Source organism: Neopelma chrysocephalum, unplaced genomic scaffold, assembly GCF_003984885.1.
Source record: "Neopelma chrysocephalum unplaced genomic scaffold, ASM398488v2 Primary Assembly neopelma1_96778, whole genome shotgun sequence".
Classification (NCBI taxonomy): domain Eukaryota; kingdom Metazoa; phylum Chordata; class Aves; order Passeriformes; family Pipridae; genus Neopelma; species Neopelma chrysocephalum.
In genome coordinates, this window is record NW_020925422.1 from 1,843,349 (window position 1) to 1,856,335 (window position 12,987).

Sequence of the window (12,987 nt, forward strand, 5' to 3'; positions counted from 1 at the left end):
AGCGGGGGGGCGACCCGAGGCTCCCGGGACGCCTCCACACACCCATGCGGAGTGGGGGGGCGACCCGAGGCTCCCGGGACGCCTCCACACCTCCAAGCAAAGACAACACTTACAAACATAGACAATATGGTAAACAAAACATATAGCAAAAGAGTAATATGATCAATTTGAAAAAGGGGAGAAAAAGAATTACACCTTTTGGAATTTTTAAGAAGTCAAAAATAATTGTTTCCCATGAAGACTAATCTGAGAAGATTTCTTTAGCCCTCATATGACTGCTAATCAACTCTGTAACAGACATAATTTTAAAAATATTAGTAGAAATAACTTTTGCAATATAGGTTTGGTTTTGTAGGGGTTTTTTGTTGTTTTTTTTTTTAATGTTCAATAGAACTACTAAGAATCAGGAAAACAATTCAAACATACTTATCACTGTGTTTCCAAAAAAAATCTAGAAGCTATATGTCTCAATCAGTTAACATGTTTTTTCAGCAACTCAAACACCATGCTCCAAAAATATCTTCCCATTTGCAGAATACTAGTCTTCATAATTTTGAAGGCAGATAAAGGAACCAGAAGCCTGTCATAGAAATACATGGTATGTGATCTTTTTTCACCATCTGAATTCCCTTTGCAATGGCTAAGGTGTTTTGAATAGTTCTGATGCATTCTTAAAGTTACAATAATTCAGTTTAAAACACCATATAACACACAAAAAGTTCTATTTTTGGTGTTCTTCTCAAAAAAAACCAAGGTTAAAAAACATTCCACAGCAGTAAAGAGGATAGAGCAAATGTTTGCAGTGCATTTACCCTTTAAGTAATACCCTAGGAATACATAATAGACTATTTTCAGTCAGTAAATTTAGCCTACCAGCTCTTTTCATATTAGGCATAAATTTAATGCAGTTAGCAGTTGGTTTTGAGTTTATTTTATTAAAAATGCAGAAAAGTCATAAAACTTGGAGTACATATTTTCTTACAGACAGCTGGAACCACAGCTTGGGAAACAATTCTGATCCAAGTTAATCCTCATGCCAAAAGTACAGGATTTCAGAAGTGCTGATGCTATAAATCCAAACAATGGTCTTTGATGCTCAGGTTGCTGGAGAGTGAATACATTTTACAGTGATAATGTAATATATTGAGGTTCATAACATATTTCTAGAGCCTGCAAGTGGACATGCAACTTTTCTAGAATATAAATCTGAGCTACAATACCACCATAGAGAATATTAATAGATTTCTGACACAACTGTTGGGATTATGTGACAGAAGATGAAACTTAAAAACCTAGAATTAACAAAAACACACAAGGATAGATAGTAGAAAAGAAAGTGTTTGGTAGCTATTCTAAAATACCCCATGGTAGCAAAAATGTAACAGCACTTGTTTCAGAAAATACAAGTAAAGAGCTCCATGGAACAAATCCAGTATACCTGGGGTCAGAAGTGTTTAATAAAGAAAGATTTGGGTACCAGACAATACATGTGGTTATTTCTCTCGTGCTCTCTAGAGTACAATTTTAAAACAAAGCACTACATACTTTCTCAAGAATGAGACACAGAACAACACATGCATCCTTCTTCACTGTCGTTCATGTCACAATTAAAGGAATGAGACATACACAACCTGAGAGCCAAAAGCTTTGTATACTCACATCTCCATCTAGTGGCCTCTGGTCGTCAGAATCCCTGGATGGACTGATGTCCTGCCGCATCACCCAGATAGGCTCCTTAGGTTCATCAGGGGTATAAGGAGAACGGATGGTCCTTGTCTTCACTTCCTCGATAGCCTCTTTAATATCCTTGATGGCCAGTGAAATTGCATCTCTTTTTTCCTTGCTGTACCGCTGTACAGATTCTCCTGAGCTGGATGTAACTCGAGAACCAGATGTGAGTTGGCCATTACTTTCATGCCCACCGCTGACAAGAGCCTGACCATGCTCCAAACTCTGCTCTGACTCCGGCATGTCTTCAGCTGCCTTGTCTAAGCTCTGGGAGCTCATGCTCTGCTTCACCTCTGCTACAATCTGATCAATGTCCTCCTCCTGTTCATAGCTATCCATTCTTGGGTAGGGTGCGAATTCTGCTTCCTTTTCAGGGCTGTCAGACTCTCCATCCGACCGCTCATCGTAGTGGTGAAGGCGGGCACCAAGTGCCTCCTTGCGGTAATTGTCGGCTTCCTCCCTTTCCCGCTCATACTGTTGGATCCCCTCCCTAACATCGAGGTCTGGTGTATCTCCTATTTCCTCATATACATGCTCCTGCAGTCCATAGTCAGCGTAAGCCTCAGCATACTGTTCATCTTCTCCTCGGTGGAAGAGACGATGTGTGTAGACATAACCTGAGTAGGCCGCATTCATGGCTTCCTCGTGCTCAATGGAATGGAAGTGTAAGTGATTGGGCAATGTTCGGTTATGAATGGCCTCGCCATGCTCAGCCTCAGCGTTCTCCGTGTACTCCTCAGACTCCGGCCTGTACTGCACCGCATACGCACTCTCATCCTCATTCTCCTGCACCCTCTCTGTGTCGTAACTGTCCTCCACTGTGGCTATCACATCCCCTTCTGCAGTATCCGTGTGATTGTGGAAACCACTCTCCGTGCTGGCTGACCGAGCTAACATCCCTTCCTCCTCCTGCCCAGACAGGCCCGCTTGGATGCTGTTTGTATGCCTTGGGTAACGAGTCACATACCTCTGCTCCTCTTCCACCTCTGAGTGCTCCAAATCAGCCTCCACTGACTCATTCACTGCTCCATTCGCCGGCTCTTCACTGATCTCCCCCTCAGGTGGTCCAACCAAATGGTTCATGGCAAGTTCTGGAGGGTAGGTCACTTATTCTACTGACATTTTGTCTATCACAGCTGGAAAGAAATAAAAAAAAAATACCTCTGACATTACTCTTAAAAAAAAACTGGAATCAATAAGCAGAAGCAACAAAAGGCACCCTTCCTTCCTCATAAGACAAACATTTGACTTGGTCAGCTCTGCAGTAAGACGACAGCCAGCACAACAGTATGATCTCCCATGCAAATACCTCCAACAGCAGCAACCAGAAACAACACTCCTAGGGACTGAACTTCTCACTTCTGTGGACAGATTCCTGGTGAAAGAATCATTTCCAAGCAACTCTTTGGAGATGCTTCTATGGACTGCAGTGGCATTTCAATGATGCTGGCAGGTGTATATCAGAAAAGCTAACTTTTGCCAGGAGCTCCATCACGGCAGAGATACAACAGAAGTATTTCACCTTTGCTCTAGCACTCTCCCTTTAGCTCACTAACTCAGAGCAAAGGAAAGAGGTTGTAATGTAAAACAATAGATTTAGTCCTGTCACAGGAGCCTGCAATTGCTCAGATACAGGACAGCTATGCATTCAACAATTGTTCAGTGTCTTGGCATCTTAGCTAAGATACCTGAGCTAATCACCCTATGCACTTTTGAAAAATCAATAGGAATAAAAGTGCACTCTCAGGTTATCTGAAGCACCTGTTTCTTCTCCTGAGAGAAGCACATGACAACTAGATAGAACACAGCTATCTTTGTGGAATCTATACAAAATCAGTAAAAATGGCTTTTTTCCTAAAACATGGAGAACACTTTACTAATATTCATAACCATGACCCCACTGAGACTAGTGGGGCATCTTAGCTTTGCTGACTTCGAGTAAAAAAAATTTCAAGATATAAAATTACCAGAGAGGTCTGCCAATAAGAATAAATATGCAAGGCACAGAAACAGGTAAACCGTAAGAATACAAATTAGCTTCTACAAGTTTCACAGAGCAAGCAGGCCGATCTAGCTCTTAAAGTTTCATTTTTATGTAACATCTTCAGCTATTTTCAACCTTGCCCTATGTTTTTAAAATGTCATGAAAAGGACACACTATATGCTTTTAAGTTCGTGAACCAAACCTGTGACTTACTGATAAGTACTAAAAGAAAAGGTACTTATTGGAAGACTTCTAACTTGAAGGGTCCATAAAAGCATGTGTTGATTACCAACTAAAAAAATTAATGTGAATGTGAAATAGCACTTGAATCAAATCTAGTAAACAGAGGCAGGGAGGCTCAGGTGCCACTTTGCTGACTAAACAAGCTCTGTGCAGAAGAGCTAGTGGGAATAACTTCCTGTGATGAGAAAGCAAAAGTAATTTCAGTTGCCCTCTATTAGAAAAGTTGAGAGGTATGCAAGGCTAGGTGTGAGCCACTTGCACTATACTTCCATGGGAAATCCGAAGGGTACAACTTCCAGCTCAGTGAACACTCCTTATCTTTGTTACACCTAATGTTTTAGCCTTATAAACTTAGGAGTCCTAAAAAAACCCCAAAGAACCAAAACAAAAACAAAGAAACAAACAAACCAAAAGCAAATCCAAATCAAATCAAACCAAACAACAACAACAAAACACAAAAACTACAAAACAAACACACAAAACCCCCCAAAAAACCCAAAAACCCCCACAAAACCCCCCCAAGCAAACAAACCACAACAAACCCAAAATGCGTCTTGGTCCTGATTCCAGACAGACTTTTTCATTTTCAGAAACTGCTCATACACAGCTTTCACAAACCTAGTGTGCTGTGTTTAACCTCTAAGACTTGTCTTTCCCATTCTCATCACAATGAAGAAAATACAGTATACAAAAAAAGCAGTTGTAAAATAATAGCTAATCAATCACATTAGCTAAGCAGATAAGGATGTTCTACACAACCTAATTGTTTTCCAAAATAACTAAAAAACCTCAGTTTGCTTTTTCCAGCTAAGGAAGGTGTGTTAGTAAAAAGGCTTCCATGACAAGTCTTTTCCAAGTAAGACTTTCAAGAAGTTAGAAAGAATGGACATAATAGAAGTGTATATGCAGGTGTGCACCAGAACTAACAAACCAAACACTCTCCTCCTTGCAGGATATGGTATGTTATTTAAGTAAGCAAGAACACTAATACTGGAGAGATTAACATTTTTAGCCCACAAAAAAAAGGGTGAAGATGCCAAGGCATAACAGCCCTTTGAAAAGTCCTTCCCAAGGAGGATTACTATTGAGGAATACATTTGGTGTCGGCAGCTCTGTTTGCAGCTTGCAGCGTGAGATCTAGGTGGAGCTCCGGGTGGCAGGAGCCCCAGGCAAGAGCCATGAATTGCTGAGCTTTTGCATAGAAAAGAGCACCAGCCAGGTGGATGGACACTGGGAGACACAGCAGGAACTAAAGATTCAGGAGCCAGAGTGAGACTTCCATGCACTTGGACTGTGAGGGGATAAAAGCCCAGGGGTTTCTTTGTTCAGGGTCCCTCCTTCGAGACCCCAGCTTGAGCTATTTGTGTGTTACTGCACCATGAATAAGTGGCTCTATGGAATGACATATCTGAGTCTCTGCTGTGGGAAACCCGGGGTCGAACCAGTAAGGAAATCTGGTCTAATTAAGTGAGAATGGGTGGCGAGTCAAGTGGAGACCTGTCAGGTCACCGGAGCCGCCTACTGCAAAGGGGCTTTGGTGCCAGCAGTGAAAGTCTCTGGTGGTGGGAGTGTGACAGCCAGAGAGCCTCTTGAATGGTCAGACTGGGAAGTTTTATTAACATTGCCTGCTTTCAACCAAGTCAGTTATAAAATTTCCACTCTTTTGCACGTAGACAGAATTAGGCTAAAGTAGAGGACTGTTTAAAAAATCTGCCTTAAATTTTTTGCATTCAAAGTAGCCCTAACTCATACTTAAGTGTAATTGGTCACCCACAGAAAAAGGGTAGTGCTAGTTGAAAGAAATGAAGTTACACATAAACACAGGATGACAATCAATTTTCTGAAATCTTGTCACATGTATCCTGACATATCTTTAGCTGAGGTATGTTTTTAGAAAAGAAGGCAAAAAATCAATCACATGAAGATATCTCAAGTCAAATAAGTCAAATTACTCAAGTATCAAATGCCACAATGCTTAAGACAATAAAAGTTCTGATAATAGCTCAAAACATGTCATCCCAATTTAGAATTCTTACTACAAGATTGCAACATCATGCATTCTACGGACAGGCAGCACCACTGACATGTCTAGCTGTGAGAAACAAATTACAAACCATACAAAATATTGCTAAGTACCATCTAAGAGACCCAGCATTTTCCTTTTGCGAAGTGCAAGTCCAAATTCCCACTTGTAAAATTGTCCTTGTTCGAAGAATTCTCTCAGCTTAATTTCAAATATTGATATCCTAAAATTTTCAAGGTTGTGTCTTTTGAAGGGAGGAGGAGAAAACGCTAAGCTTTACTTAAAAGTTTTTACTGAAAAAGGTTCTCTTCTGTTTGCCTTTCCTCCTATAAATTAAATTAAACTAAACTTTTTAGTTTTGCAAACAATAAAATATTATTTATTTTTAAATAAAAAAAAAAATTAATTGTTAGAAAATAAGTTTACTTAGAAAACTGTAGATCTGAATAAATGTCCTTAAGTCACCTACACCCCTGTAACCTTCAATGAAAAGTAAGCTTCTAAATCAAAAACATTTATTTTACTGTTTAAAAATCAGTCTTTAGGACAGTAATTTAAAGAACACCTATTAAGGTTGAGAGTTAGAAGTACTAAATCTCTTTTCATACATGGTAGCTGGAAGACTACTAAAATCAACACTTTTTATTCTTAGCAGCATTTCCTTCAAGCAAATACAAGGTCTGCCTGATTTTTCTCACCAGACCTTCAAAAAGCACTTTATTTCCTGCAAGCAAAAAAAATCAATAACCCACATAAAATGCCACAGACAGAAGAGAATATAAGCAAGAGAGGTCATCCAGCCTTGGAAATATAGACACAGCACCTATCTGAACAATATTATAGTCTCATATTAATTACCCAGAACAGCAGCTGTGCTCAGTAATCAAACATATATGAGAAAGTGCTCTGTAAGCACTCTTTCACACAGGACTTGATGGATGACTCTGTCTTCACAATAGAGAAATCAGAGTTTGATTACTACTGCAACTAACTCTTTGCTGAAGGCTAAATGACCTTCCTGCCTGTAAAGAAGAAAAAATAAATATATCCATATATTTCTCATGCAATATGAAGAAAAAGTTGGAAGTTTAAGAATTTTTCTCTACTTCTGTATATTAAAAAAGAAGCATTTAAAACACCACCAAAGGGCAGATCAACATCTTAGAGCAAGACCACAACATGCATGCCCAGTGCTACTCAGGAAAAGATACACAGTAAGAAAAGGTGAAAGTGTGAGTGATCAGATTCCAATTTGGTTTGTTACTTCTTAGCCAAGTCCAGACGCATAATTGTTTGGTTTCCAGTATACACATTATTATTACTATTATTACTATTATTATTCCAAATAGGATGTTAAAGTTTATTTTATAAGAGCATCATGCATCATATTTCCACAGTTTAATCCTGACTTGAATAAAAACTCATACTCTTGATATATCTGTATATTATAGTTACTGTCTCAAAACAAAGCTGTGTGCCACTACAGACTACAGACACACACACACTTTTTTTTCTGTCATATACAGGATAACAGGATAACTCAAGTTAGGAAGTAACTCCAGTCCAAACCCTGGCCAAAACACAGTCGGCTTTGAGCTCAGATCAGATTGCTCAGGGCTTTATCCAGTTGGGGCTTGTTTTTATATTTATTTAAACAAAGAGGGACTAGATCTAAACTACCAAAAAAACCCCAATACTCAAAAACAAGTCATCTCAGCAAGCCCAATACCCTTTCCGTATCTTCTGAGATGCCATCAATGGAGCATTACAGAATAAATGTAGACAGAACTAAAATATGTGATCCAGTAAACTGCAGGGTATGTTTACCTTCAGGGTGAGTAAGAATGCCTCTAGCCTTACTCATGGAGTAAGATCACCTATTTCCAAAAAACCCCCTCGGATTTCCCTCTTCCTACACAGAAAGACTTAATCCAACCTTTCCGGCTGTAAGAGTCTTACTCAGCCGTATTCTTGGTCAGTGTTGCACAGTCTTGATACAATGTATCTTTGATACCAGCCAGACACAAGGCTCTTTAATTTCCCCCTCAAAATAGCAATCTCTTTATAGGAAGAAAAGTTTTCAGGTGAGTTAAACTCCAGCTTTTTGAATATTTTTATTCAATAAATCCACAGGTTGCGTCAGGTACACAGAACCATTTGTATGGAGTTGCGACCACTTCAAGAAAAGACGAAGGGTCCGTTAGAATGTGAGAAGAGGTTTTTCAGCAAATATGCAGCTTTCAGGAAAACCAAGTTAAACAAGAGACAATGAAGTCCAGCTAGTAAAGTCTGTTAGTTTCATCAGCTTCTTTCAGCTGAGACAAGTGAGTCACAGAATACTGTTTCAACTCAATGAAATGGCACAGAGAGAGCGCTGAAACCCCCACAACTTCCTAGATTCTGCCACACAATTAGTAAACATATTCTGAGGCACTCCTTATTACCTGAGAGCTTCAAGCTAAGGATAATCCCTTATGAAAAGCAATTATGGTTCAGACAACACAGAATTAAAAGACCAGATTCTCCTTTATTTCCTTTTATTTCACAAGTTTCAAAGTAGCTATACCTGAGTCAAGCTGAAAAACTGGGATAGATGACATACAGAACTTGCTTGCCTTTCATAGTGTAACATATATTTAAAAATATACCACTGGCTGGCGACTGTAACACCTAGCTACTGAAAATACCAGAATATACAACTCCCCCAACCCTCCACCCTATTTTTATACTAGAAAAAAAGGAAACCCTCAAAATAGACAACTCTTATTTTAATTTTTATTTTTATTAGACTTACACTTTACTACACAGTTTTTGACAATGACTTCTCCAAGCCTTTCTAGAAGAAAGTCATTGTTAAAGACAATAAGGAAGATGTGGAGATATTATTCAAAGTGGGGAAGAATGAGCCAGACTGAGAGATGAGGTAACTAAAATTCCCAAATACTTGATCATGGCAAGCATATTGGCTCTTCTCCATCCACTTCCCACCATTCAAAACAACTGAATTAACACTTTCTAACTACCATAAAATAAGCTCCTTTTCAAGGACCTGATGTAGGCCTGGCTACATGACTGAGAAGAAGGTTTTAAGTATTAGCTAGTTTGTATCTTATTTCAGAGTGACAGCAAGGTATCATTTCAAGGACAAGCTGCAGATTTAGTCCACATTAAAAACAAAACAATACAAAACAAAACAAAAACTAAGCTGCATGGTCCAGCTCATGAGTTTCCAAAGGCTTGAAGGAAAACTAATCCGTCACTTGCATTTTCTCACAAATTGGCAGCTGTGTTACAGTGTCCTACTGTAAACACAGCGCCACAGTCCTCTTCAAAACCACATGGAAGGATGTGACACATTTACTTCCAAGCACAGTTCTGAGTGATTAGGTAAAAAATTCTCAAGCACATCTTCCCCCATTATGACCCTTCTGAAATGCTGTGACCACTTGACAGCACTACAGCAGATGCAGCACTAGGCACTACACACCAGACTTTCATTTGCAGGAGGCCTGTCTGGCTAGACCAGTACCTACAAGCACTTGACTGGCCCGACCAGACACGTCTGCCCCTCAACAGAATTTTTTTTCTAGCTCGAAACATTAATAATTTCTGCACCTTCAGTGACTTTGGAAGCAAGATACAGCCTGTGCTACTCCCCAGAGCTGACGAGAAAAGGGTTAGGGAGGACCCTAACCTCACTTCTCTCTGCACTGAGGAAGATCTTGACTGAGACCATTTTTCAGCACAAGCACATTCCTATTAGTGGAACTAGTAGCTCCAAGGCGACTACATAAGAAATCTGCTCCCCAGTCACAATTAAAATCTAATGAAGGCTGGCATTCCTCCACATCTGCAGCTTGGAACATAACTTGAAGAGTATTAGTAATTGCACTGTACCCAGTTCAGGGTACTCACATGTGTCTCTCAAATGGCAGCTTGCTCAGAAATCACAGTCTGAGCAGGGAAATGAGAGCAATGCCTGGCTGCAGCCACTGGAGTCCCATCAGGGTAAGGAAAAAAAAACATCTGCTGATGCTAATTAAGATCACACACTACTGCCAGATCATGAAAATCAAAAGCAGATGCATTCTGTCAAAGCCACAAAGCTTTCCATATACTTGCCAGTCTCTATGCACTAGGAAAACAAACTGACCAGAACAGAGCTACACAGGAGAGAGTTCAGAATAAAACAAAGAAAATTGAGGGGAGTCACCCAAACACACTTTTCACATTCCTATGCAACATTTACATCCACACAGACCAGTCCCAGCCAAGTAAATTATACAGACAATAGGTAAAAAGGGTGTAGTGTAACAGCATTTAAAGATGCAGTAGTAAGGAAAACTTAAATAAATTTAAAATTTTCTAAACACATGTAAGGTGGCAGAGTACTTCCCGTGCAGTGCTTTTGTCTCCCTTCCAAACAGAACCGACATTTAAAAAACCTCAGACAGCTCACATTTCTGTAAAAGTAGGTTATTTTGTCTTCTCTTTTTATATAGCATACTTAGATTCTAGTAGAAGAGTATATTCCATTTAAAATATTTTATTATGCATTCTTAACCTTATAAAATCCTTTTATATTATTAACACATCCAAATGGTGGAATTATAGTAAAGTGGCAACTAAAAAGGGTGATTGGAAGGTAAAACACATTTCACATGTGGAAGAACTTACAAGAAGAACAGTACAATCCTGAAGTGTTTCAAATAATCAAAACATTTAGGTATTAATCTGTTAACATTTTTCACCTTTTTGCTTGCAGACAGTCTGACTGTCAATGGCTCCTTTCACTTATTTTCAGAAGTTATTATTAAGGCAATGTATTTCAAAGACACTGATAACTCTTTCTCTCCAGGAAACAGATGCCCTAATTATTTTGCTTTATTATGTTTCATAAAGAGAAGATAAGAAGTCTCTTAAATGTTCCATGAAACCTAGATAAGGGGGATTCTATATTCTGGAGATTATATATTCTGAAATTATTCTGGTTTATTCTTTTATTCCTTTTCAAGGAAGGACCATTTCTCCTACAACAGAATGTCTTTTTCTTCTGATATCCAAGCTTAAGTGTGGTATTTAACTCAAATTAAATACCATGCTGTTCTGGTCTCCACTATCCATCAGGCAAAGGAACAGTTTGGACCTCTCTTCAAATATCTGAGGTTTGTACACGTGACCTTATAAGAATGCACATGCTTATTTTGCTAATTTCCATTTTCTTTGCTCTATTACAGCATCCTTTTGGCTTTAATTTCTTAAATTCAGGGAAAAAAGTATTGAGGACGTGATCTGTCTTATAAAAATATGCTTTAAAATGAAGGTAGGAAGTCAATGAATTTACTGTAAACATGGAAGTGGATTTAAAAAGCAATTAAAATAATAAAGAACTATATATTTTTCACGGCTTTGGAGGTTGCTACAGGATTATGCTAGGATTACCACTTTACTACAGAATTCAATACTGTTTCAACTCAGGCAGATGGCTTCTGTTGGTATTCATTTTCAAGGACTTCTCTGGACAAGTAATCTTATAGCTCTAGAAAAGTTGTAAAGCCCATGCTGATCAGTAAATCCAACCTCCTGAAAAGCATAAACCATTATGATCCCTTAAATTCTTGCTTGCTTGAACTGTAGCATAAACCACTGAGACAGACCTGCAATTTTTAATGTTTGTCAATCCACAATATTCTTTCCATTATCCTACGTGGGACTTATGTTAAGCTGCCATGCTACAAGTACCCAGACATTCACTTTAACTTTTAAAATATTAGCACAAAATACACTTCCTTAGTCTTCTGGGACTCTGGTATAAGAGTTACTAAAAAGTCAGAGTCCAAAATGCTCTTCTGGCACACCCTGCTAAGGATGTGAAATCAGTCACCTGAATAGAACACCTTTTACGTACAAACGCAGCCAGTCAACAGTAGAAATTTCACATAACCAAGTTTCAAGACTTTTAAAGAGGCCAGTTTTCTACAGACAGTTACTTGTGCAGATCATGAGCTCAAATACATATCATCCAAGCTCTGGAATCAGAAGTGACTCACTGCAAGCTGATGTTTCAAAATTTTGATTAAAGCCTACATGATTAAAAAAATTCACCATCAGTTCTGGGAAAATACTGATGGCTCTTTCAGGTCAGGGTTTTGGCTTTTCTGGAAGTCTCTGAATTCCTGCCTTCCAATTCTCATCAATTCTAGGGGGGGAAAAAAAAGGCAAAAAAGGGAACAGAGAGGAAGGGGAAGAGCACAAAAAAAAAATCTGCAGTTTGTAAGAGTGAATAGATGGTCATCTACAGAGACAGTTTCTCGGAGTGGGTCTACCTTTGTGTTTTATTTTGGATCTGAAGTACACTTCTGAAGGGCAACTTCTGATGGTCCCCACACACTGCACTTCAGTGCACGTTGCGGAGCAGGCTTGGAGGTCACATAATGGATTTATTCCCAACAATCATCAATTGGCAGAAAAGAGGTTTTGAGCTAAGAAAAGGAGATGGATAGCTGCAAAATAGATAAGCATAACTAACAGCAAAAACCTAACACAAAAAAAAAGATCACTGTAGTGACAGAAAAACTGATCCATTACAAAAAAAAAGAACACAGAAAACCCCTTTCCTTCCTGAAGGCTCAAACAAACTAAAAACCGAACCCACAAACCATCATCTAAATAAGTCTTTGTACTATGATATTTAATTCTGCATGGTTTAGGAATAATAAAAGTAATCATAGTTCAGGTAACCAAGCATGTTGAGAAGCCAAAATACAGATTTATTTTAAAATAAATACAGATTTTATACAGCTTATAGGAATAACAACATGCAGACAAATATTTAAAGGGCTCATCCAGGAAAACTGAACTTTACAATAAAAAAAAGTCAACAAGTTCAGGCCCAAAAAAGAAGAATCAACAAGCTCAAGATCGATAATCCATACCTACTGCAAAGAACTAAGCCACTGAAAAACAGTAAAGGAGAATAAGCAAGAGGGATTTTGTTAGGACCACACAG

General features: G+C 38.7%; 1 protein-coding gene across 4 annotated transcripts in view; it reads right to left on the bottom strand.

Annotated features, from left to right (window-relative positions):
• Positions 1-12,987, bottom strand: part of APBA1 (amyloid beta precursor protein binding family A member 1) — an 84,746-nt gene that overhangs the window by 39,652 nt on the left and 32,107 nt on the right. For all 4 annotated transcript variants that reach the window (XM_027709407.1, XM_027709404.1, XM_027709406.1 and 1 more), the window contains one exon: positions 1,660-2,864. In XM_027709407.1, the coding sequence (XP_027565208.1) occupies positions 1,660-2,811 (1,152 nt within the window). In that variant the 5' untranslated portion in view covers positions 2,812-2,864. The remainder of the gene's footprint in view (positions 1-1,659; positions 2,865-12,987) is intronic.